General features: G+C 40.4%; 2 protein-coding genes across 3 annotated transcripts in view; both read left to right on the top strand.

Annotated features, from left to right (window-relative positions):
• Window positions 1–10,521, top strand: part of WAPL (WAPL cohesin release factor) — a 74,405-nt gene extending 63,884 nt beyond the window's left edge. For both annotated transcript variants that reach the window (XM_074830427.1, XM_074830426.1), the window contains 8 exons: window positions 1,039–1,115; window positions 2,339–2,514; window positions 2,800–2,915; window positions 3,629–3,790; window positions 5,055–5,262; window positions 6,431–6,519; window positions 7,604–7,699; window positions 8,060–10,521. In XM_074830427.1, the coding sequence (XP_074686528.1) occupies window positions 1,039–1,115; window positions 2,339–2,514; window positions 2,800–2,915; window positions 3,629–3,790; window positions 5,055–5,262; window positions 6,431–6,519; window positions 7,604–7,699; window positions 8,060–8,125 (990 nt within the window). In that variant the 3' untranslated portion in view covers window positions 8,126–10,521. The remainder of the gene's footprint in view (window positions 1–1,038; window positions 1,116–2,338; window positions 2,515–2,799; window positions 2,916–3,628; window positions 3,791–5,054; window positions 5,263–6,430; window positions 6,520–7,603; window positions 7,700–8,059) is intronic.
• Window positions 10,522–22,709: 12,188 nt separating this feature from the next.
• The window catches only part of GRID1 (glutamate ionotropic receptor delta type subunit 1), a 621,552-nt gene continuing 617,663 nt past the window's right edge, over window positions 22,710–26,598 (top strand). The window contains exon 1 of the mRNA XM_074830422.1: window positions 22,710–22,765. The gene's annotated coding sequence lies outside the window, so the exon portion shown is untranslated. The remainder of the gene's footprint in view (window positions 22,766–26,598) is intronic.

Genomic DNA, 26,598 nt, shown 5'->3' with positions numbered 1-26,598 from the left:
AGTGTTAGTCTTTTTGTATTGTGATAGGGTAAGCAAGCAGAAGAGCGTTGTGATGTTTTAGCAATACATCTCCATGCATCAGAAGGGAACGTTCGGTTTCAGGGTACAGGTCAATGAATCTTAATGAACACCTTAAACCCAAGTTAGAAGACAAATAGCTACAGCAGTAACTTGTTTTCTTCGCTAAAATAGAAGGACAGACTCAAAGATAGTGTAAAAGTAAGCTAAAAAGTGAGAAAGGTGAACAGTTTCTGAAGTACTAATTCAAGGGTGCTTATGTAAAAACTAATGGCACCTAGCTCTTTACCTGCCTTCTAAACAGCAAGATGAAAATGTTCAGATCCAGCTTCTGCTTTTACATTTCATAGATGGAATTGCTAAGCAACAGAAGAGCAGCCTTGTTTAGTGGTAGAATATTCAAATTTGAACTTGAGGATGGTTGTGATGTAGGAAGATCCTTAGGAACTTGGGAGAGATGACAAAAATCAACACACCAAGTCATGCAAATTCAAGAGAAGAACTTCTACTGTTTCTGAAAATTGATTCTTAATTTCAATCAAGGGAATAGATGAAAAACTTGATTGATTTTTTTTTTTAATGGTTGGATGCATAAGCTCACAGAAGTAGAGTTGATCTCAAGTCCTAAAAATAATATTACTTACATAATTTTATTCTGTGGTATATTTTTATATATATTTACGTACACATATATACATACACACATATACATACACACTTGGTACACTGTAGACCCAGGATATAGATTGAGAGCTCTGCTGTGGCAGAACATTCTGCCACATGGTTTCTGTACTTACTGTATCAGGCAAGATGGTTTTATCTTCAGTGCCACAGTGTTGTGTGATTACCTACTAGGTGAAAACTCCAAGGAGATATTGGACATTGATAAGTGAAAGTTTACACTGGATAATAACCAAGAAATGCAGATGTGAATAAAGTGGAGTGCTAGTGGAAGGGAATACTTCTTTTTCAAGGAAAAAAAGTCCCATTTTTAATATTACTTTCTCCTCTTCTTTTTAGGTAACTGTGCATAATCCAGAAAACCAGAGCTATCTGATAGCATACAAAGACTCGCAACTCATAGTCTCCTCAGCTAAGTAAGTTGTAACAAAACGATGTTTTTGCAGAGCACTGCACGTGATAGAGAAAAAAAATAAATAAATTGTTATACCAGAAGATCCGGGGGGCGGGGGGGGCGGAACAGGACACACATGACACACCTCACAATTTCCACTGTTGCTTTTCTTGAAGTAATGTTAAGTTAGATGAGGGTATGGGTAACTACCTGAGTACTGCCAAGATGTAGTGCTGCTATTGGTGGTTCTGTAGAAGCTGCAGACTGTGAATTCAGCTCCTTCTGTACGAGGTTAATATGAACACAGAAGAGGGCAGTGGGAAGCTACACTTATTTATTGTGTTTTCATTATGCTTAAGTGTTTACTGAAATAGAACATAACAATTGACAGTGTAGCTAAGAATTAAAATCGTGAAATTCTGTTCTTAGCTGTTCTCCCTGGCAAAGATGCTTTTACAAACACCCCTAACCCGTTTATCAATCTGGGGGAGATCTCAGTTGACTGGCAAAAATTGTATCCCCCTTGTACTGCTCTTCATAAGAGAACAAATTAGGCTGAAAATTGGACTCTGCAGACCTCATTTGAAATTTTATGCTTTTAGGTTAGATATTTTGAGTATTTCTTTAAATTTATTTTAAAAACCCCAACAAAACCACAAAACCCACCATTTACTATGCTATTTAGACCAATATATATTCTTGATGTTCTTAGTTTTGTTTGTAATTGAAGTCAGTGTTCAGACTAATGTCGTGCAGTAGAATCATGCCTGTGGCCCAGTAGTGCTATGAGATTAAGATTGTACTGCTAGAAAGTCACGTGTCATTTATTTATTTCTTACAGAATGGAAATAGCTTTGAGGACAGAACAAAGAACATTTAGATAACTGTCAGAATAATGTTGTGCCTTGATGGTCAGAGGATATGAGAGGCTGGGTTTGTAGGGAGAAGATATCTTTTTGTAAGACCATGTGATGAAGTTGGAAATAAAAATAAACTTTTGCTCTTGAAATCTCAAGCTGATAAAGCTCTACGCCACAAAGCTTTCCTGGTGTTTGTTTTCACAATGTCAGTTGAGCTCATAAAAGATTTTATAGGTGATAAGTTTATTATCTCTCCTGATAGGCTGGGATCTGGACATCAGAAAAATTCTGCATAAGCTCTGTACTTGAGTTTTCTTCCTGTTGAAACATGTAAAAGGTCTTGTATGTTGTGGAGGTAATTTTCTTCTGCATCTTCTCCCTGCAGAGCACTGCAGCATTGTGAGGAGCTAATCCAGCGATATAATCGTGCTGAAGACAGTATCTGTTTACCAGACAATAAGCCTCTGCCTCACCAGAATGTAACTAACCATGTGGGTAAAGCAGTGGAAGACTGTATGAGGGCTATCATTGGTGTCTTGCTCAACCTGACAAATGATAACGGTAAAGCAAACAAAAAAATTTTGCATATTTTGTGCTAAAGCATCAAATAAAGCATTAATATAAAGCCTTTTCTTATATTGATTATGGTTTTTCCATGTACAATGCAATACAAGTGAAGTATGGTAGATGCTTATTTTACAATAAGCAATCAGTAATTTGTCTTTGCAAATTGGATGAGTAATTGCAAGTATTCCTGTTTGTCCTTAGGGCTAAAAGGTTTTTATCAATCTATTTATGCAAATGAGTATTTTCAGAATTAAGCCTCTAAACTCTTTTTGTTTACAGAATGGGGTAGTACAAAAACAGGTGAACAAGATGGTCTGATAGGCACAGCTATGAATTGTGTGCTTCAGGTTCCAAAGTTCCTACCTCAAGAACAGAGATTTGATATTCGGGTGCTGGTAAGCTGTTGTATGTGTTACATTAATGTAAGATGATTTGTCCCCTTCCTGTGCATTTAACTACTCTTGTTCCACATTAAGGAGCAGCCTCTACAGTTTTCGTTGACCATAACTTGTTGAGGTACTCAAAGAAAGTTTCTTGAAGGATTTGGTGGTTTTGAACTTGTAACCATTTTCCCTGTGTTGGGTGGGAAAAGGTTCACTGCTAGATGAACAAAGACATTTAGCTAAATGAATATGTGAATTATCTAATTTTCAGATATCTTTTCAACTTCAGAAATATGGTGGATGTTATTGTTTGAGATAAAAGCTTTGTCAAATTTACCTCAGTTTATGTAAAATGAGTCTGTGTGGCCTAAATAGCAACAGTGAAATTATGTATGTGAAGGGTCTTTTAAGAATATAACTGAAGGTTGGACACTTGAATCCCTAATCTATAAATGAAATCTCATCTTTAAAATAATGTTTTCATGTTTGGAACTGGAAAAATTGAGGTTCCTGCATACAAGTTCTAGTATACAGGGATCTTAGTTTTGCCTCATATTTCTTCAAATACTGATTCCTCTGTCTGTTAAACTGTTTTGTAAAGGCGTGTTAGTAAGTTATGTATCCTCAGAAATATAAGGCCTAAAGAAGACATCTGGATAAATGCTTTTTGCTAAATTACCCTTTTTTAATGTGTGTAATCCTCTTTGACTCTCCAATTCTTGCAGGGATTGGGTTTGTTGATCAACCTAGTAGAATACAGTGCTCGGAATAGGCACTGTCTTGTCAATATGGAAACATCGTGTTCTTTTGACTCATTCTGTACGGGAGAAGGAGATGATAGCCTAAAGATAACTGGACAGATTGATGCTGTTCAGGCTTTAGTGCAGGTAAGAAATGTGGTTTTCCTGTCATAGTTACCATTTCTTATTATCAGACTGTCAAGGGAGAAGGGAGAACTCAGCAATGAAGATTTGTCAGAATTTTTTTCTGGTTAGTATTTTGAGTAATAGAGCATAGTAGGGGAAGAGGGATGCTACTCACAATTTTGACTTTTCCAGTACTGTCCATTACAGAAACAGCTTTCCTGGTACAAGACAGTGGTATCATTATTACAGATACCCAAAGGCTGCTCTCATGCTCTGTGAAGCTTTCTTGTTCCTAAATGGTTTACTTCTAGTTTCATTTTAAACCAGCTGTAAAAATTGTAAGCTACTCTTGTCTTACATAATTTGCTTCCATGGATTATTTTTTTAAGTACTATCTTTTCGGGAGCTTGCAACTTATAAATTAGAAAAATGAAATATCATGCTTTAAAGAGCAATAAAATATGTATGTAATGATTATGGATGTGAAACAGCATTCTTAAATGCTGTATTGACTACCTCTTTACAAAAAAAAGAAATCCACCAATAATTTTTGTGAATTACTTCCACCATACAAATTAAAATAAAGAATCGAAGGGAAATTGCAGCAGCCTTTTTATTTCAATAGAGATAACTTTATGGACCCCTTTTAGCAGTTCTTCTGTTTAACTATGTGAAATAACTGTCCAGCAGCAGACCCAAAAAAAGTCAACAATAAAAATCATGATGTTAAATATCTTAATGTATACAGGTTGGCAAAGCAATATTTAAAACTGGTGGTTGTATGGTTTGGGAAATAATTCACAGGATGTAAGTGCACAATATGAGATTGTTGGTTCAGTCATATCCTTGATAAGTCACTTTAAGTTATTCTTCAAATTTTTGCTTTTTACATAGCAAGGGAAAAGCTAAGAGAGCAAAGAGGGGACAGCTAACATGAAAAGAAAATGTGGATTGGTAGAGAACAAAAACGGACAGGAAAATATGGCAACTTTTAGTCTTCAAGCTGTGTCTCAAAGAAAACAATTAAACATTTATGATGCCCAAGAGGAGCCTGCCAACTAGTTCAGCACTGGGGATGGAGGGGGCCTTTTCTGTAGAGCACAGCATTAGTGTTGGGATAAATTATATTTTCCTTTGAAGAAGAGAAGGCCATTGTTAAGAAAAGTATTGAAGACTAACTGTATTAAGGGCTGAACTGTGAAGGGGAAATAAACTTTCAAGTATTAATTCAATGTGTTTAGGGTTTAATTTATAAAAGAAATCCTCCTGAAATTTTCCCCATTAGCTATTTCTTGAGCGTGAGCGAGCGGCACAGCTGGCCGAGAGCCAGACAGACGAATTGATTAAAGAAGCTCCTACTGCTCAGCATGATAAGAGTGGGGAATGGCAAGAGACAAGTGGGGAGATACAGTGGGTCTCCACAGAGAAGCCAGATAGTACTGAAGAGAAAGATAAGAAGGAAGAAGATGATGAAGAACTTGATCTTAATAAAGGTACGTTGTCTGGTTGTGATGAGCTCAGAAAAGGCAAAGAACTCTGATTGCATAAATATTCCCACCTTGTCCCCTGCTTCCTAGCTACGTGCAGTCTCTTGGGCTGAGATTGCCTCAGCATATCCCCCAGGTGAAACTGTTACAGATCATAAGTAGGAGTAGTTCAGAGCTGAAGCATGAGAAGTGGAAGAATTTATGCTACTTTTTATTTTCTTACGAGTACCTTCTATCAATTCCTTCTCTTAAAAAAAACCCAACAAAACCCAAACTTTTAAGGGACATTCTGTGTAAGAAATATTCGGAAAGGGATGGCTTTTAGGCCTTTATCATGTTCTTCTGAAACAGTACTTAAAAGTTATCTGACTTAATTTTGGTTTTGGAGAGTATCATGACTCATTCTTGTTTCATGCTACTTTTAGGGGTTTTTTCCTCCCCTCCCTATTTACATGTGTACTTCTTCTGTCCCCCTCTTCTTTGTGTCCGAGTCCTTCTCACTCCATCGGTGGTATCTCGGGTACCTGTGTAATGCCTTGGTGTGCTGCATCTTCAATAATCTGTTCCAGGAATTTGAGTATCTCTAAGCTGAGTTATGTAGTTTGTCTCTGGAAGTTATATCAGATCTGAAATATCAGTCCTTCTTTAATCTTCTAATAGTGTTTTCATCTTCTAATAGTGGGTGTGGTATATTACTTTCCCCAACTTCGCTTTATATCCTTTCTCCATTTTGTAGCTCCCTCAACTGGTGTCTGCAGCTATTTGTGGTTTGCCCAAAAATGCTGTCATTAGCAAAAAGTGCTATATCTGTTATCCTTAATACAATAAATATCTTGTGCTGGAAGTCTTACTGGCTTATAGTATCACATGAAACATTATATTTGTATTTTGGTGTGTTAAGCATACAGTTTGCACATTAAAATGGCAATTAATAAAATACTGTACCACGTAATGAGTTGAAAGTGAATGAACACCGATTTTCTGTTCAAGAACGTGCCGCTGAGTTAGTAAGTACAGAGTTTCTCTGATTCTTGCCTCTGAAGTCTCAGTCCAAAAGCTCATTTTGTTTGAGAAAAAAGAATTCAGAAAAGTGATAATGAAAGATTGTATTTGAAGCAGTAAAAGATACCAGCTGCTCGGAGAATACAATACACTCAGTTGTCTCTTTTTACAGCTCTTCAGCATGCTGGGAAGCACATGGAAGACTGCATTGTGGCCTCATACACAGCATTGCTTCTAGGCTGTCTCTGCCAAGAGAGTCCAGTAAGGGAATACATTGTCAATAACTTGCTGTTAAGTCCAGTACAATTTTTAGTGAAGCAATAATTTGCAGTATTGAAATGGGTTTATTAAATTAGAGCTCGATGTGAGCTAGTACATTGATGAAGCTACACTGATGTGTATAGTTTTCTGACAAGTTGCCAGAGGTGTTCCATCCAAAACAAATTTTCTGAATGTCAGTGTTTGTCAAAAACAGTTGGAATTGAATATTTAACCTCTTCCACCTCTCTCCCCCTTGCTGTTAGTCTTAGCCACCAAGTGAACTTCCTTTTGAAAGGCAAAGGAAAATTGATTTGCCCATTGTACAATGATTTTTGCTTTATTTTTCATAGTTTCCATAAGCAAACTAACATCAGACTTGTTTATTCTTTTTTATCATTCTGCTTTATTTTTTCCTCCATTGAAATTACATGAAATTGTGTATGTCCCTGTTAGTTGAAAATGATTGCCTCAGATTGGAAATACATAATAGAAAGCTGAAGTTAAAACTTAAAAATATGGAACACTTAATGGCCAAGAACTTCATAAACTCTCCTGTCAAATATATGCTCAGATGCAAATTAGGTTCAAGACCTGCCTTCAGGCATGTCTAAATTTACCATGATGACAGAAATGGTCTTTAACGTGCTGTTTTGTTCCTTTTGACTAATTAACTTATGTACGATTCTAGTGTTTGGAATGATATGGACAATAAGTTCAATAATTCTCAACCCTTAACAGTTACAAAGGGAGATTCTCTCCATGTCAGGAGAGTAATCAGGTGGGGTTTTTAGTGCTTGATAATCTTGTGGGTCCTGGAGAGGTCTGATGGTGGTAATGATCTTTAATGAGGAAAAAAACCAAAACCACCAACAACAAGATTTTAGCAATCGTTGTTTCCTAGAAACATAAGCACCATAAACATACGAGTATTGCTTAAGAGAGGCTTAGATCATAGAGACGACAGCAGAAGCCATCTTAATGATGCTATGAATATACTTGTCTTACTGCATTCTACATGCAGAGTATTATAGTTCTGTGTCAGAAAAATATTTCCCAAATTAAAATAGATTGTTTTATTTTTTAGATCAATGTGACTACTGTGAGGGAGTACTTACCTGAAGGGGACTTCTCGATAATGACTGAAATGCTCAAAAAGTTTCTCAGTTTTATGAACCTTACTGTAAGTAATACATATTTTAAGGATGTATAATAGATACTTTTGTAATTGTGTTTTCTGTTAATAGTCCATACATTTTTAGAAGCATTTAACATTTTTCAGTTTGTGTCTTTAGATTTTCTGTTTTTAAATACTGAAAACCTGTTTTTCATTATTTTGGTAGTAAATGGAATGAAGCTACTTTCATTCCACTTGATTGTGACTGGTCAGGAAAATATTTCTGAATCCTCTGCCTGAACCTAATAGCTTTTACTGATATGGAATTCTAAATATTAAAACTCTGAAATAAGCATAGCTCTCAAATATTTTAAAGAGGTATTACAAATGCTTGTTTGTTACTTCTGTTTTCTATTACATTTCCAGTGTGCTGTTGGAACAACAGGCCAGAAATCTATCTCTAGGGTGATTGAATACTTGGAACACTGCTAGATACTTAACTTCCGCTGCAGGCACTCTAATGCTGGAGCTACCCTTAGACAAAAGAAGAAGTCATGAAAGAAGTCCTTGAAGGATATACCAAGAGCATTCATCTGTGTCATTCGTGTTCGGATTTTTAAGGCTACCTGGTCTCTTAACCATGCATTCAGCATTTTCTAAAAGACAGTTACTACATCAATCTGCAACTATCAAAAATGAGGGGAAAAAGGTTCTGAGGAAAGTAAATAAAGAAACCATGCTGTTTATGATGCAGTGCAGTATTTAAACATTTTTTGGCAGGGTTTACCCTCCCTATCTTTTTTTCTTGCTTTGTTCGTGACAAGTTTCAAGGGGAAAAACTTGCTGCTGATAGTGCAACTGCTGTTTACTGTTGAGCCACTGTTTCATGCCAGCCAGGTGCAAAGGCAGCTTAGCTACTGAGGTATCAAACAAATGTTCTAATAAAGAAGTTCTGGACAGCAGCACCGCTCCTATTTGAGTTTAATTTGCTCTTGCTTTTTTATTACTAGATTATTCCAAAATCATAAAATATAAATTTTTAAATACTTTTGTGATTTTAACTACTGTCTATATTTAAAATTTGTTGGAATCCAAAGAGGCGAGGATTGGATAGTTTATTTTTTATACTGTTTTGATTGAAATTAGGTTGTTGAACTATTTCTCAGTTCTAAAAACTATCATGGCCCATGTACTGTAAACTTGATAGACCATAACACTTTGTAGTTCCAAGAAGCATGCAAACCCATAAACACACAAAGCCATTTGAGGGTATGTTATCCACAAAGAAATAGTAACTGTAAAAAGCTGTGCCCTGTTTAAAAAAAGAAAGAAAAAAAAAAAAATTAAAAAAAAAGATACTCAATCCCAGGGTAGTTTACACTTCTAATAAGCAAAAACTTTGACATGCTGTTTTAATTTGTTTCAAGGAAGCACTCAAGATGTATTTTATACTGCTCAATACAAAGAATTTGGATGTTTTAGGGGGAAGAATTTTAAAGAAGCTAAAACACCAATGGGGATTAATGTTTCCAGCTGACATAATCTTTCTATTTCATTCTTCTGTAGTATGACAAAGTTTAAATGCATACAACACAAAGCCTTAAATTGCTGATATAGCTAAGATTTTGTTCAGTCTGAGGTCTAGTTCACAGCAAAGCATTGTGTTTGAAGACTTAAGTGGAACAAAGAATCCCAGAAAATACATTACTTTTTTTAACATTTTTTTTCTTGCACTCATTATTCAGACCAGCAGAATTGGTAATTATTTTTATTAAGGTGGTCTTGAATATTTGCAGACTGTTCTGAGATCTGCTTCATCGACATTTTTAAATACCTGTATAGGTAGTTACATCATGTTATTCCATTGAATTTGTAAAACTTGAAGCCATAAAAATATTAGTTCTGTGTATAATGAGGGGGAAATAACAGGAAATCTAACCTGCTTTTAGATCTTGTGTTATCTCCATGTATAAAGTTAAGAACTCGTGCTTTTGTATCAGTGCCAGCTGTAAATTTTTTACATACAGTGGCTGCCTTCTATGTCTTCCTATTTTTGATAATGCAGATTGTTGGGAATTCTGTAAGGAAGTAACTGATTAGCGGCAAAAATCCTATGTTGGTCATACTTCTTGCGTTTTCTCTCATCACCTTCTAAAACTTAGTGTATCAGTGTAACTTAGAAAAGTGTTTGATGTTGTATTCCCCTTTGTTTAAAAAAAATAAAAATTCAGTATTGAGAGAGAGAAACTGTATATAAATGATCTACATCAGGAGGAAATTATTGACTATTTTGCCCATCTAGTTTTCTGATTTTAGAGATTTTCACTTATAATGGGATTTCAAATTAAATATGTAGTTTTCTGTGGAGAGATGTCAAGAGAAAATAAAATACTGATGTTGTGATGGGGGAAAGCAGGGACAACTACCTTTCTTTGTTACACTGGTAATTGTTTGGGAATTGATTTACCTCAGTGTTTAACAGTTTTTTTCAAATGTAACTAATTGTCAAGCACTGACAAATGCAGATTTTTTTTTTTTTTTTTGAGGGTGGGGGGAGAAATCACCCTGTGAACTGCAGTGCATTTTTGTGTGTTAGACCCTCAAATAACTCTGCATTAAAGGGTACTTGAGGCCAACTTGCAAATTAAAGTTTTAAAGTAACTTTTTTTCCACTGTAAATATTTGTGTAAATACTCTCAATTGGAAATTAGAACAGTAGAGTACTTTTCTGAATCCAATCCTATTTTTATTTTATACAGTATTTCTCAGCTGTGATCTTTGGAGCAAAAGCCAACGGCAGGAAAAATAGTTTGTACCAGTTTCATGAAGTATGTCTTTGGGTTTTTGTAAATAATTTTAACTCAAATAAAATTGCTACTTTCAATACATATCTTGTCTTTTAACATGCAATAAAACACTCCTCTGAGTGATTGCAGAAAGCAGGCAGTGTCAGGTAAATTGTTAAAAGAAAAAAAAAAAAGAGGAGGAAAAAAATAGTAGAGGAGCATCCTGAAGGTAGTGCTCTGTTTTTCACTGGTGTGTTGGGACAACAAAATTCAGTGCCTGGACCTGAGGCTGTGGTCAGTCAAACCAGCTAAGCCTTGAAATTTTCTGGAGACGATGTACTCGATTTGTTGATGCATTTTGGAGTTCTCCACACAAGTTGCTATTGATCTTTCAGCTGAAGGGGCATGTAACAACTCTGAAGAGCTGTAGTTAGAATAACAAAAATACCCTAAAGCATAGGGAAAATGAGACAGTTCTTGTTATGGTGATGCTTTTCACATCATGGAGGATGTCAGTGTCTTCTTTCTTCAGCAAAAACTGAGAAAATTACCATGAGCATTGCTCTGTTTCTCTATTAATATGAATGATGCTTTAATTTCAGGATGGATTTTTTCCCATGGATTTTTTCTTAATTGATACATCTAGATACAGGTACATTATGCAGTAATTCATGAACTCTAAAGCTAGTTGAATGTGATGTGTCGTCTCATTGCCACTTTAACAAGCATCAGCATAATGTGACTTTATTTCTGTGCTGTAAAGGGATGTTATTGGAGTTTGAGATATGGAGAAGTATGTTAGTATGTGGTGCTGTAGGAGGCAAATACAGGTTTATCTAAGCAAATGTTTTCCAAAAAAGTAACATCTGGTAAAAGTATTTCTTGGTTATTTTGTTGGTAGATATGTAATAGAAGCGTTATGTGTGGATGCTTTGAGATGACATCAGCATTTTCAGACTAACAGGACAATTGTGAAGCTTCTGTAGAAGATTTGGGAGTTGTAGCCTTTCACATAAATTATTTCACTTTCAGACTGTTTTGAAATGCATGATTTGCATAATAACAAAGTGATCTGGCACGATGTGTACAGCACTGATTTATCAGAAGCTTTATGTAGAAGCAGGTGGTGGTGCTGGAGATGATTTCTCAAGCTGGCCTAATGGAGTTCTTATGCTGTCAGCAGATCGATTGCGTCTCTCTGAGCAGAAGACTGGGCAGTGATCACAAAGGTATATATAAAGCCTTCGTTCTTCCCCCTGAGCTGAGCGTCTGTGCCAAGCGTGTGGCTGGAGCAGTGCGGTTCTGCTAGGGAACGGAATCAGCACTGCACGGCCACTTCTGGGGGCACAAGAAGATAGTGGGAATTCTCATCCCGATTTTAGGGTGTTACATTTTTTTTAACTTTTTCTGTAACAATATCCTAACCATGAGTTCTTGCTTTTAACCACATTTTCAGGCTCTCATACCTCACTGAATTGATAAAGATGTTTTTGGTGTCAGATGCACTAGTGAGTATTCTGTCTTCCCTCATTTTTCCTTTCTGGACGTCAGTAATTTCTCCTTTGAGTAAGCAGAAGTCAAAGCATATTTGGTTAGATGGGGCTATTACCAGGCAAGCCAGCGTGGCTTTTTCAGTAAAGTGTTTTTTTTATCAATGTGGTACTTTTATTGTTTAAAGGGCAAGGAAAACAAAAATGTGTATTTGAGTTCAAAAGATAAAGAGGACTTAAGTAGCTGCCATACTTCTGCATCAAGCCCTTCCTTATAGGATGGCTCACTAATTGGGTTTTTGAAGATAATGAGATTGGAATTTGCCCTGAATCCTGCTAGACAAGTGTTTTCAAAACCAGGCCAATGTAATTCTTGATACTGCTGCTTCTCCTTTTCTGTGTAAGATGTTAATTCATCTTTGGGTAAAGGACACTACTGGATTCTTTTAACTGTGTGGAACAGAAGCCATTCATACATATTCTTTTTTTACCTGCCCTAAAGGTCCCCTGTCTAAGGGACTGTAATTTATTAAGACGTTTGCAGCATCAGTAGGTACAGATAGTCTTACTGTAAATAAAAGTGAAACCATTATAAATAATGCAACTGCTTGAAGTGCTTATCCAAGGGTAGATTGATTTACTAATGCCACAAGGATCTTTATTCCAACTGTGAAAACTGAACTTAATTTGCAGCTATAGGTTAAGCCTCAGGTTGCTGTGCGTGGTACGGTTGGTCTGTCTGTGACAACAGGCACTCTGGTGATGCAGAGGATGTAAGGAGCCCTGGAAAAAGCAGTCCTGGCTGTGAGGAAAGGGAACTATTCGGGGGACTGCCTTACATTCGAGAGACAGGCATGTTCATATCTTTCACCTCCTGTCTTCCAGAATGTATCTCTTAAGTCTCCTAACCCCCAATTCTTGCTACTACATGTTGAACTTCCCTTTCATCAGCTTAGAGGAGTAAAGGCCAAAGATTTCTTGAGATGTGTGGAAAGCGAGATTACTAAAGTGTACCTAATCCTTTTTATGCCCATGGCGTTGACTCAAAGTTCTAGTCTGTCTTAGGTGGTCCAAAGTTTAGAGGAGGGTTCATTGTTGGATAAATATTAATTTAAAACATTAAACTTCTGCAGAGTGAAATTAGGTGACCTAGAAAAGAGGACACTCTTTGGAGTAAAGGAAAGAATAACAGGAATTTTATTTAGATTTACTGTTTAGTGTGGGAAATTTAATTTTCCTGTATTATGACAGAAGATTTAGTTGTCTCTCTGCATTTAGTTTATTTTAAAGTGGGGAGGAAGAGTGTTAGCCTGGAGTATGGAGTGGATTAAATGATTTTTATTCCACCTGTAAAGCTGACCCTGTGATTGTGTCCTAGAACAACAGTTTGGTGTTGGTCAAGTGAGTAATAATAGTTCATGCATGTGTTGCTCTTTTCCCTGAATTTTCTAGCTCTGTCACTTTACACTCTTAAGAGCATTAAATGTATTTTCACCACTGAAAATAAGGAATAGTGACACTGAAAAGAGGAGAAAGATTTGAGTCAAAGGTGCACAAAAGAGTTTGTTTGATTGTGGTGATGAATATTTACTGCCTGGATAAATTTTTCTGTTAAAGACCTAAATCGGACTTCTTCACCGGGTTCTGTTTTCTCCCTCAAATTCACTGATGTGTAATCAGAAGAAACCAAAACTTGAGAAAAGCTACAAGGGCTACAGTTTGTAAGAAATAAAAAAAAAAAAAAAAAAAAACCAAAAAACAAACAAACAAAAAAACCTAGAAATAATTCTACTTTTTTTCCAGCCAGTAAGTGACCAAAGAAAATGTATTTAATTGGCCTGTTTGATGGGAGAAGGACTTGTGAATGTGGCTGTGATATATGTCCTAGCGACAGTTGCTGCTGTTTGGTTTCCTTCTGCATTACAGTATTCTGCTTGGTGGAAAGCAAACCTTGATGAAAAATATGTGGAACTTATGTATGCACGCACACACACATATCTATATATATAGTTATTTTGTTCTCTGCTGTTACCAGTACCTAATGCATGAACATCAAGGTGAAGGGCATTACTGCAGAAGTTTGAATGAGAAAGGAAAGGAAGGAGTGGCTTTTGCATCAAATGAGACCATTGGGGAGCTCTGCACACACCTTACTGCCTCTGGGAATGATGCCAAAGTTGTGGAACTTTGGCTTTTTTTTATGGATGTGTTGTTGGTCTCTTATCCCAAACATGTGGCTCTTGAAAGTGTTTCTGGGGCAAAAAGTTTGAAAATATCCAGCCTATGTTGTTTTCTGGTCTGCTGTTTACAGTCTCTTGTTTGAATGGAATTTAAGTGCTAAACATAACGAAAACTTGCAGTAAGATCACTTTGCGTCACAGCTTTACTCTGAGGCATGAATTTACTTTCAAAGGGTTGATACTCGGGTTACTGAGTCTCAAAAAGTAGTTTAGTAATGTGTTACGTGAACTGCTGTATAACACCTGGTGTCATTTTGCTGGCTCATATTTTGATTTTTTTTGTCTTCGTTCAACAAGGAATTTTAAGGCAAAGCTAGCTTATCCAAATTAAAAACGCCATCATGTTTGTCTAGGTTAAAGTGCTATAATGAAATTATACTTTAGCAGCAGAAATGCAGCATTGTAAATTAAATAGAAGTGATGCAATTATTGTTTGCAGTCTCCTTTTGCCCTAACTGTTTTTAAAACCTGGCAATAAATTTTTAATAAGAAAAATGTAATCTTCCTAATGGAAAAATCCGATTGGAATTTGTGTGCTGTGTATTCATGCATATCATGCATCCGGTTTTAAAATGGATCTTCATTTTTGCAAAACAATATTTTTTATTTGTGATACCTTAGATTACAATGAGAGTCTTATTGAGGATTTTGCAAGAGCAAATTTGTAGCTATTTTATCTCAGGTAATCATAAAATTTCCTCCTTCCTTATTTAGTGTAGATCATAATGGTTCTTCAAGTATCATTTCAAGTGTGAGGCAAAATCAAATATCATACAGAACTTCAAATGTCATTTATGTATTCCTGTAGAATGTCAATTAAAATTGCTGGGACAAACCAGTACTCTAGAATGATTTGCTAGTCTATTATACATCTAGTCTAAGACTGTAAATAAAAAGAAATAAGTCATTCTGTTGAGAGAACTAAACCAATTTTTATGTTCCTCACAGGAAGACATAAATATATAGCTATCCTAGTGTTGTACGGTGTTAAAGAGGTTTATACAAAGGTGAAATATTCCACAACTGTAACTTTATGTAACACTTGTGATTTAGCCCTCAGAAGTTCTCAGAAGAGCTGGTTTGTGCTGTTTGAGCATGCATAATGTAGCTTCAGCTTTTTTAAATTGCTGAAAATCACTTAGAATGTGCTTTGGTTTTTGATCTTTGCAAGCTTGGACCAAATGAGGTGGCTCTTGAACCACAGCTGTCTACACTGTCCTACCCTTCTCTCTGAGAATGTTCACTGGACACAGTTTTCAAAATGCTGAATTCAAAGCCTGAAGTTGTTAACCTTAGTCTATCCTGCATTAGGCTGATGTGCTTTAAAGCTGAGCTCAATCTCTACACCTTCTTCTGGAAGAAACCCTCAGCAAATGCTTAGTACATGCCTAGCTCTCAGCAAGACCCAAAGTCCTATATCAGTGTGAACATGAGGTCAGACCTAGAGAAGGTGGCTTAGGGAGACCCATGTGGCCAAGCCCATGCACTTGAAATCCACTGAGCAGGGGCATGATGCCAAATACATCTGAAGAAGTTGGCGTGTTCATCGGGGTTTTGTGGAGATCACTGGAGGTGGCCATCTCAGGCTCTGGCCCAGGAACTCAAGCTGTTCGCAAAGGAAAAGGATGAGATGAAGCGGGGGAGGGTACCTGCTCAGGCTGTTTCTGCTGAACACCAGGTTTTGCTGATACTAGAACCCCCCTGTGGGTTTCCTGGGCCCAACTTCAAAACCCACCTGGTTGCTGAGCCTCTGCTAGCCTCATTGCAGTGAGAGGAGCACGCGGCACCGTTGGAATGTGCTTTCTCTCCTGAGCCTAGCAAAAAACCCATCCGTTAAGATGTTGGAAACAATACAACCAAAAGACCTGAGGGAGTTCTGTGAGTCCAGATTTTACTAACTGCTGTCATACGTGAGATTCTACTTAGACTTTGTGAGGATGTGGCTTGACTTCCCAAACAAGTTGTACACTCTGAGAGGTGGAGATCATCTCCCTTTCAAACAGGATTTTAGGCATATGTAAGACAAGGATATCTGGAAGAACAGGATTGTTCTGCACAGCCTTAGTCACTGTCTTAATTGATGATGTTTCCTCAACGCCAGTAAATGTCAGATTATTTCAGGAGTGTGTGGAATTGTTGATGTCCTGGAGATTAAATAAGAATTCTAGAGATTCAGGCTTGTGAAAGAAAATGATGCTTCAGCACTAACATGCTAAAAAACTTATAATCCATCTGTGACCAACAGTGGGGACAGACAATACCCTTAGTTAACAAGGAAATCAGACAGACAGAGGTCTGACAGGGTGAAGACCCATCATTCAAGTTACGACATACGAGAACCTGGATCACATCTGGGCCTGGCGTGTGGTTGCACAGCACTTTCTGTTCCAAAGTGTCAAGTATTTCTTGTAAGAGCAAGATGCCACTTGAGGACTTTGAGGGGCTTCAAATGGGCTAGCAATTAACCCATGACTGCCTTTCACCTCCCAAACAAGAGTCCAGTAACCTACTAGGGTTAGGTTGCTATCTCCCAGCATATTGCAAAACATAGCACCTACAAACAGTTGCCATTCAGGTTGCATACAGTACTGCACCAGAAGCAACTTGGCTGCAACACTGAGAACTAGCAAGATACAGCTAAGGTCAGTATTCTGCCTTGTGTTTGGCAGTACACAGTGTAACATCTACAAACATGCTTTCAGGCTCCAGAACAACACTGGCACTAGGCTGCCAGGCGCTCTCCTTGGAAGCTGCTTTGCTCTCTTCCACTGAATACAGTTGAAAATTGTAGTACACAGCTAAGAAATATCTTTACATCATCTTCTTTACCTCTTCCCCCATCTCATTTCAGTATCACCATGGACATAAGATTTTACAAGAGAAATGTCCTTGTGCAGATTTCTCACCATTCACTGACCAATGCTCAGGCCGATCCCAGAGAAGCGAGAATCCTGAAACCGTAATCCTGGAAGTGAGAGTGAGCTTCCCGATCAACCCTCCTCTATATACTGAGCATGACATTGCATGATATGGAATATTCCACTGGCCAATCTGGTCCTGGGCTCTGGCCGTGCTCTCTCCCAGTTTCTTGTGTACCTGCGCATGGGCAGGACATGGGAAGTTGAAAAGTCCTTAAGTTGTCTTAGCAACAACTGAAAACATCAGTTTATTATCAGCATTCTTCTCCTACCAAATCCCAACCGAAACAGGACACTGTGAAAGGTGTGACATGCATAATCTCTTGCAGTCAATGTTTCAGAATAACCATCATCTGTTGCACCACCAAACTGCAAAGGAATAAAAGGGCAATTACAGGCCTTTTGCTCTTTTTACTCTCTGAAGGAGAGAACCGGAAGGCCCAGGAACATTTACAAACCAGCTTTCAATACAGCTCACCAAAACAAGCTCCTCAAGATCCCGAGCTCAAGAGCAACGCGTAGCAGGTTTCATGCTGATTTCTTTATCTCTGGAGAAGTACAATAACTGTTGGAAGCATGTTGTGACTCTGCCACCTCTGATCTCCCCTGCAGCTGGCAATGGCCCAAGGAATTCTCCTGCTGAGTTTCTGTGGCTCTCTGGAGCACTTGAAGGGTCGTTGAAGTATGTCCAAAGACCTGTTTCTGTGGTGCTCTGCCCTGTGTCAGGGGGGGAGATCTGAGCTCTGCCCTGCTATGCATGTATGAGCAAAGGAGATAAGTGTGTGTGCACTTGGCTCCAGAATGCCTCATGTCTGCCAGGAGCTCTGCAAACACACGTGGAGCCTTATGTGGGAGACGCAGCACAGGGAGAGCAGAGGAGTTCATTGCTACTTGGAAGCTGGTTTATGCTGTCCCAGTCACACTGTTACTGCGTAACAGGTACTGCACTCTGCTCAGACTGCAGAAGTGTTCAAAGGAGATCTTCTGAACAGATTGTGGTTATAATGTGGGATTTGGGATGGGAATATGAGGTTTTATGAAAGGCAAGTGGAAACAAGGTGTTAAATCGTATCCTGCACAGGGTTAAATGGATTATGAAACATGAGAAAAGCCACCACACCTGCTGGAGTTCACAGCTGACTTTATGCAAGAGATCGTGCATGAATGTAGTGCAGCCCTTCTCCTCAAATGCGAGATTTAGCAAGGAGAACTCACCGCCAGTGTTCTGGCAGACACACAGTGCTCTAGGCTCTTACTGTTTGTTGCTATTTGCAAAGGATTTGAAGACTGAGACCAGATTGATTAAAAATAGACTTCTTGAAACTCAGTGGAGGGAAAAGTGTCTAGGAAGTGCCAGTGGCACAGCATGAACTGTATAGGTATGAAAAGAGCTGATTATCAATGACTGTCAGGCCCAACTGCTGTGGACCAAGAGCCCTAAAGCAACTCAGCAAATGGCTGTGGTTTATAACATGTCATTTACTCACAGCTGGAACTAGAGGAAAGACTCTAACCACAAGCTTTCAAAAGAGCTTCAGAAATAGTCTTACTAACCACAGGCTAGCAAGTTTAACTTCATTCCAAAAGAAAGTGCTAGAAGTTATATGCTATAATAAAACATAGGCAGCTGATGAGGTACTTGGCTAAGTATTGGGGGGAACCAGCTGCTGTAATATTAAGAGAAACCGTCAGTAAGGATTGCTCTTAAAACTCCAAAGGAGCTTATAAATAAGCAGACAGGCGTGGCACAGTTAATATAAAACCGTGCAAGTGTTGGTTGAAAGGAACTCAGGAGATCACCTAGCCCAGACTTGTGCTCAAAGTGAGATGGATGACCAAGCTAGTTCAGGTCAGCCCTGGCTTTGTCTTAGAAAACCTCCAAGGATGCAGATTTCACAGCCTTTCTAAGTAATCCACACCAGTGCTGTACTATTCTCCTAGTGGAAAAAAGTGCACTTGTCAAATTAAATTAAAAAAAAAATAAAATTGATGTTTTCACTAAAGCTTCCTAGAGACCCTAAGATATGCATTGAGAGAAAAGTCCACTGTTGGACTGATAACCTTCAATCCAAGGGCTTAAGCAAGAAGAGCTGAGCAGAAATAACAATCCCATCCCTGCAGGAAAGGAGGACGCTGCTGAGTTACCAAGAGATGGGGGCTGAGTGCTGCGCTGCTGCGTGGGCTCGTGAGTGGCATGACAAGGGGGGTGTGGTGGGGGCAAGGGGGATGGACTGCAGGGGGTTGGCAGTCTGTGGGTATTTGGTTATTCGTGATGGTCAAATACAAAGCTGAATGCACAGAGCTGCAGAGGCTCTAATGAATGATGGCATGATGAAAAGACCCATGAAACTCGTCATTGATAAATGTAAAGGAATGTGTGTGAGGAAAAATAGCTCTATACCTACATGAAGTCAAACTACAAACTAACTGTTGCCACCAGAAAAAAAAAAATAATCTGACTTTGATTTCATCAGAGAGCAGAAAAGACAATTGTAATGCTAGGTGTTATTAGGAAACAGAAGAAGAAAATGGGAACCATCTTCATATCACAGGATGTCTTGTTTTCAATATGGCATGGATTTTAGGAGCTAGCAAGACAGAGGCCTGCTAGACAAAACCCAGCCTCTTTATCTTCCTTTCTTCTGCTTTATACCCTGACTAGCCAGCACTATGGAATAGCCAGAAGAGGTTAAATAGGCCAGAATTCTTCAGCTTGAAGAAGAAACAATGACTGGAGGTACACAACTGGGAACAAAAAACTCAAATATGGTGTGGAAAATGTAAATAGGAAATGACTCTCCCAAAGCTCTCCGTTCTTATAAGAAGGAGCCCAGTGCAATTACCAGGTAACATCTAAAATAAGCAAAAGGAAGTACATTTTAACACAGCACAGAATTAAACTGTGGAGCTCACTGGGCCACAATACTGAGAACTGTTCACTGAACGTTTTGCTACTAAGCATTAGCCATTATGTACCAGGCAGCTAAAAGTCACAGCAATGCATGAAGGAGTAGTGGCAGGTCTCTCCGGTGTCTACGAGAACTAGTATCTCCTTTTAAATTTTGTATCAGTTCCCCTGCTCTTTACTGTGCCATTATTTGTGGCAGCACATGTGCTCTCCAGTGTATACATGCAGCAGGAACAGCTTTATTTGGAGCCTAATTCCACAGTTACCCAGAGTGCCCCAGACACCACTATGCTTTAAGATTAGCGAGGCTTAAAGAGTCGTGTCCCTGGCTGACAATCCCCGAGTGGCAGACTGGCTAGACCCGGGCTCCACTGTGGGGCAGGGAGAAGGTTTCCACCCCCCCCACCAAAGCACTCTCCTTCCTATGGAAGGATTTCCTTGCATCTGCTTGGATGGTAGTATGGGTCTATTCCCATTTCTTCCATACTTTTGGTATGTATTTTCCAGACTTCACCACATGCCCATTTATCCCATTCCTGCTTCTCTTCTAACTCTGATTTTCCTTCACCTCCCTGCTTTCTTCCAGCCTCCACCTGCTTACCAACCCCCCCGTATAAATTATTTGTATTCTTTTCAAAAATACTTTGAGTCCCCTCTGAATAATCTGCTGTACTCAGATTGCATTTCCAAAAATACTAAACAAATACCACAGCCAGACAGACATGCCACGGCAGCAGATCTTGCTCGCATTTTGACCCTGGGTAGAGTTCCAGCTTCTGATGGCTGGAGATGGCTTCAGTTCAGTGGTCATGTGTATTCCCTTGAGCTGTTCAGGTCACATGAAACCAGGCTGGAGAGAAACCTCCTGAGCCAGCCTTTCTGCTGCTCACTGCCTGGCACATCACACATGCCTTTCAGGGGAGCTCAGCTCTTTCTTTACTGCTGTTTTCCCTGCGGCTTCCTCAGAGTGACAGGGTGGGAGCTGTGAGATGGATGTCCAGCCACGGAGATCAGTGAGGGGGCAGCCGGAGCTGCGGGCATGCTCCCATGCCCCCTCCGAAATGCTGGGCTCAGGGCTGGGGGCAGTCTGTATGCTGAGAACAGCAGTTCATAGCCCCATAAAGTGGCAACGCTGAGCTCAACCCCCGCACTGTCACACACCGCTTGTTTGGAGTCCACCCAAGGATGTGTGAGGGCTTTAGCATAGTTAGGAGTGTCAGCCTTTAAACAGAACTCCCTAAACTTAATTGCATATGGAAGTGACACAAATGCAGAGAGCAGCTGACAGAAACATATACTGCTCTGGTGTAAGTCCAGCTCTCTGTTAATTATTAAGGAGTGGTATTTTTAGTCAGCATTTGCAATAGATTCCATGTGTCTGAAACCTTGTTCCCGTGGAAGTTCATCACAATGTCAAGTATTTAATTAATTTTAACCTTTATTTTAAAGGTGTTACTGCAATTAGGAGAAATGTTTGCAAAAACCTCTTTGATTCCTTTCCTGCCCCCTCCCCACTGGGAAGGCTAAACAATTGTATGAGTTTTAGCCATGCTTTCTAACATCACAGTGCCAAGTTTGCCCAGATATAAATAGAAATTCACAGAAGTGAGGAGGCAGGAAGAGCTGGTTCACGAGAATACGGAGATTCTCTCAAAGAAATGCACAAATGTCTTAAGTTAAATTCAACAAATAACCTGCTGTTCTGCCAATAAGAAATGTATACTTTTTAAAACAAATTTTAAAAAATAATTGCAACACTTGCAATCTTTTCCTCCTGAAAAAATAAATCCTTAAACAGTTGGCAGCTCTTAGTATCATTTGCCTAAATTCATAGACTAATTTACATGTAAAAGTACATTACCATGACAACTTTTAAATCTTGCTAAATTCTCTTCTTACTACTTAAAATTTTTTTGGCTGTACTTTCTTCAAGAAAAGTGATCTGTAGTCTGGAACCTCCTCCACATGCAAGGACTTTCATCCTGCATCTCTAACTCTGAGAGTACTACTGAGACAATGTAGAGTAGGCTTAAAGCATGTTACCCTAAAAGTCTTGTTTATGAAGAAAGAGGAAACAGATCATACATAGACGGCCAAGAATTTATTGTTAATATAATTGAAATCTTAAGTCTAATCTAAGAATCATTGTTAGTCCAGAGCTAATTATTACAGAAAACAAAAAAAAAACCATTTCTATACAGAAAGTATTGCAATGATAATAAAACCAATAATACTGTTAACTGTTATACTCACACTTCCTAGCTTCTTCCCCCTTCCCTGCTCACTCTGCCACTGCTTCGCGGGGTCCTCAGGTTGGTGGCTTCAGCCCAGTGGTAGGGGTGCTAAGGCTGGTCACCAGCACATGGGGGCTTTTGCTGGGAGGACTGTGATGTTGATGGCTGCATCTTTCTCGCTCCAGGATCCACTTGGGGTCTTTTTTATATTTGCCAACAGGCTTTCACATCTTGCTGTTTAATCACTGGTTTGCAACTCCATGTGATATCTAAATTTACCATATTATGATGTATCTTGCATATGCTAGAAACTTGTTCTTTGTTCTGTTACCCATAAAAAGGTGGTTTTGTCTAACGCTAGGTCTGTATTTCTTTTTAATGGGAAACAATTGTTGGTTTGTTTATAGCTGTGGGGTCTCCAGTGGCAAGCCTGTGCCTCATCTTTTGTCATCTTGTGCCTGTACTCCTCCACACTGCATCCTGTGTCTCCACTTCCCAAAGGCCTCTGCTATCATCCCAGGCCTGTATTTCTCCATGCTACTTCATTATTTTGGTTGTAAGTATCTTGTTCTGCACAGAACAACTACTTGTTACTCTTTTCTGTACACAGCTATGGTGATGCCATACAAGGATAAGCAAAAGTAAAACCAAATCATCTATAACCATGTAGTCAGAAGAAAAAATGCTGTTACAGCTAAGTCAAGCTAAAAGCAAACTTGCAGGCAGGTCAGCAAATGTTCAGCTGAAGTAAGCCTGGCATGACTTAGTGCTGAGGCCTTGCAAACTCAGTGCAAAGTACATGGCCTGTTACTAACACTGGCAATATCTGATACAGGGCTACAGGTTCAAAGCAGGCAATTGTCTCATGAGCAGAATGCAGTAAGCAATGCAGTAAGTAATGCTGCTGTGTCACATTCCAGCTGCAGTTATAGCAGTGCCTGCCCTGCTGACAAAAATAAAGCTGTACAGGTGCAGAGCAGTAACATCTGGGATCTTAATTACTGCTCGTACAATAAAAGAACCCAGCCTGGCGCTACGATCTTGCTCCAAGTTGGCTGGGCAGATGCTTGAGTGGAAAAATACCTTACTGGTGAGATCAGCCTGTCCAATCTGGGGAAGTGAGGAGAGCAGTTCGTTATTAAAATAGAAGGCAAAATGAGGCAACTCCTCTGCCTGTCAAATAACTGGGTAAATCTTCTCAGAGTTTTTGCTCCACGTGGTTTGTTAGATTTGGTTACCTCTGTCCTATGAGAGTAAAAAACTCTTGGCAGAGGAAATGCTGCTTTCACAAGTACCAAGCTTTTAAAAATTAATACTATGTAGAGAACATACTTTGTTTTTATAAAAAGGTTGTTGAAACAGCCCAAGTTTCAGGCAGATTTTAAATAAGACTTTGCATATCTTCAGGAGCAATGCCTGGTTTTCACTGGAAGCACAAGGCTGAGTGTCTCTAAGCAGCTACAGATGAACATTTTCTCTGCAGACAGGGAAGGGAGGCAGCAGTCCCTGGTGTGCTTCCAGCCAGGGGGGGTTAAGGCATCGCTTGGCAGCTGGGAGACAGTGGTTTGAGCTCGGCCAGGGGCCTCTCAAGGGGCTTCGACCAAGTGTCCTCTGAAGTTCCCCACCCTGGGGCACTCCAGAAGGTTCATCCAAGTTAATGAAAGGCAGGCTCCATCAGTTAAAACTTCATTAAACCTGCAGAATGGATGCTAAGCCCATGCTTTAGGTTAATTCACAAATGGGATTGAGTAAAGCGTTTACCAGCTCTCCCTGACCCAAATCCCCAAAGGCTCACTGTGTTCGCTCACGACTTGTGAGCTTAAACGTCTCTGCGACCCTGCTTCTAGGCCAGGCTGTAAAATGAGGCCGCCTGTGTTTCCTTGTGGCTGCGATCGGGCCCACACGTGAGGCGCAGGGCGCTGAGGGGGCGGCCTGCCGGCAGCCCGCCCGCCCCGGCCCGCCGAGCCCCGGCCGCCGGGCCAGCGCCTCCCCGCGTTTCCCCCAGCGAGGCGGGGCGGGCGAGCGGAGGGGCGGCCGGCAGCCGCGGCCCCCCCGGGCCGGTCGGTTCCCCTCAGGGCGGCGGCCATCTGCCGGGCCCCGCCGGGGGCCGCCGCCCCGCGCTGAGCGCCGAAGGGGCCGCTGCCGCCCGGCTGGGTCCTGCGGCAGCGCTGGCAGGAATCCCCCGCCGTCCCCCTCCTGCCGCGCCTCGGCCCTGAGCAACCCCTCAGGGAGAGATGAGGGCAGGTCGAATACCTCCTCGGGGAGAGATGAAAGGAAACCTGTGGAATACATTCGTTCAGTGTAGCTGATTTTATTGCTGCTGCTCCCCTGGGTGCGATGCCAGGAGTTGGGGGGATGTTACCCCGAAGCCTGAGGGGCCATCTGAACCCGGGGGGGTCCTCACCAGCTGCAGCCACCCCTTGTCCCAAAACCTGTCCCACATGCCTCCCCTTGGAGTTTCTCCGGTGGTCCAGGCTGCTACGCAGGTGTGAAAAGCGAGATGGGCCCCAAGGTGAGCGCCGGGCACCTGCAGGGTTTGCGGCTGTGGCCCCGGCCTGGCGCTGAGGGACAGGGCCATGCCACCCAGAGAGGTTGGCAGCCAGCCCCGTGCCACAGCGGCACAGTGCCAAGTGCCGCCAAGAGCCCTCCGGGCTGTGCCCGCTGTCCTGTGTGGCCCTGCTGCTCCCCAGCGGCAGCGCAGCAGCAGGAGCTGGAGGCTTCCAGAAAATTCCTGAGGCAGGTGAGTGGGCAGGGCCCTCGATGGCTGCGTGGCAGTGCTGGTGCTTGCAGGGGCTGGCCACTGGTTTCTTTCTCTGGGCTTTGGGGAGCAGTGGTGGCCCAACACCAGCACGCAGGGAGGAAGGGACTTTGCACCACCACACAGGGCCCAGGACACACGGCCGTGCCCCTGAGGAGGGCCTTGTGGTCAGCACTGCCAGGCCTGAAAGGCTTAAAAATGTCCAGGTGTTTCACTGCTTTTACTTACTTTTAATAACCACCAGAGGGTGACATGCTGAAATTTTAACATTGTAACTACAGAAATGAAGCATTAAATTCTTTAAAGGTAGAACTCATGGTAAAAGTCTGCCGGTAAAGATGTTTTCTCTTGTGAGCTATTGGTGAGTAGCCACTCCTCTGCTGCTCTCTTGGGCTCTGTTTGGGGCATACCAGTCACAACTAGTTGTGACTTTCCTGTGGAAACCTTTTTGCTCATGGAAAAATAGTGAGCTGTTGAAACTGTGGGAAAATAACTGTGAGTTCTGCATTTTCTGATGTGAAGAAAAAAACATGAACTAATTTGAATATAGTTGATGTAACCAGTTTTGCTAATATTTACAGGAATATATTTAATTTACTCTTCTGTTTGGAAATTTGCATTCTCCTTTTTCCTTAGGAGACCAGACAAAATGAGTAAAACGTGTTTCCAAATGTTAACATCCACATTCTGAAGGTGTGTTTTGTCTCTTCCACCCCAAAGGGAGACTGTGGTCCTCCATGCTGCTGTGTCATGCACCTTCCTTCAACCCTCCCTACCAAGCCATTATCTCCCCCATGGCAGCAGTGTTTGATGCCCCACAGTTTAGTGCTCCCCACTGTGCACTACACAGTCCTTTCATCCCGGTCGCTGTCCTGTATGCCAGCTCATGATCTGCTTTCGTTCTATGCAGAGCATGAGACTGAGACTTATGTGCGTGCAGGAGTAGCCCATGGTAGGACCAGTATGACTGTGAAAAAGTTAGATGTGGAAAGTTAAGCATGAACAGTTATATAGTGGAAATTGCTGTAATTTATAGATGTGTAGATGTTGCTGATGTGAAACAGGCGAGATTTTGAGTGACTGATGTTGAAGACTCATGTTTCTGTAGAGATTAGAAAAGAACTTGTGTGATCATTTTGGGCATAATTGGCTACCCATAGTAGACAGTTATGAGAGCTACCTGGTGTCACATGTTATGTGGGAGGTTACCAACAAATGGCTCCATGCTTAAATGACACGATCCATTCAGCTGCAGTTACTTCAGTGTTGAACACTGTTCCTGTAGGTGTGAATTGTGTGAAAGGTCATAAGCATCAAACTGCAAACTAAACATGAAATAGACCCTGAGCCCTAGGGATGCACCAAGGCTGAGGAAGGCACACTCTTCACCTCGATGAAAAGAAAATGAAGGTTGAAATGTTACTATGTGGGTGTTTAGAAAAAGATTCTTCATTGCATGTATGCAAATGAAATTATGTGGTACTCAAAACACCCCACAACTAGTAACTAGCTGTGACTAGTGGTCATCATGCTTATACCATTAAAGATCTTTGCATAAAACAGAAAATGGCCTAATTTAGCACTGCAGGAAGTAAACAGGTGATGTCTGGAGCTTAAGCAATTAATAATTA

Source organism: Strix aluco, chromosome 7 (assembly GCF_031877795.1).
Source record: "Strix aluco isolate bStrAlu1 chromosome 7, bStrAlu1.hap1, whole genome shotgun sequence".
In the NCBI taxonomy this organism is placed as follows: Eukaryota; Metazoa; Chordata; class Aves; order Strigiformes; family Strigidae; genus Strix; species Strix aluco.
Note: the sequence above shows the minus strand (reverse complement) of the source record. Positions and strands in the feature narration are given on the sequence as shown.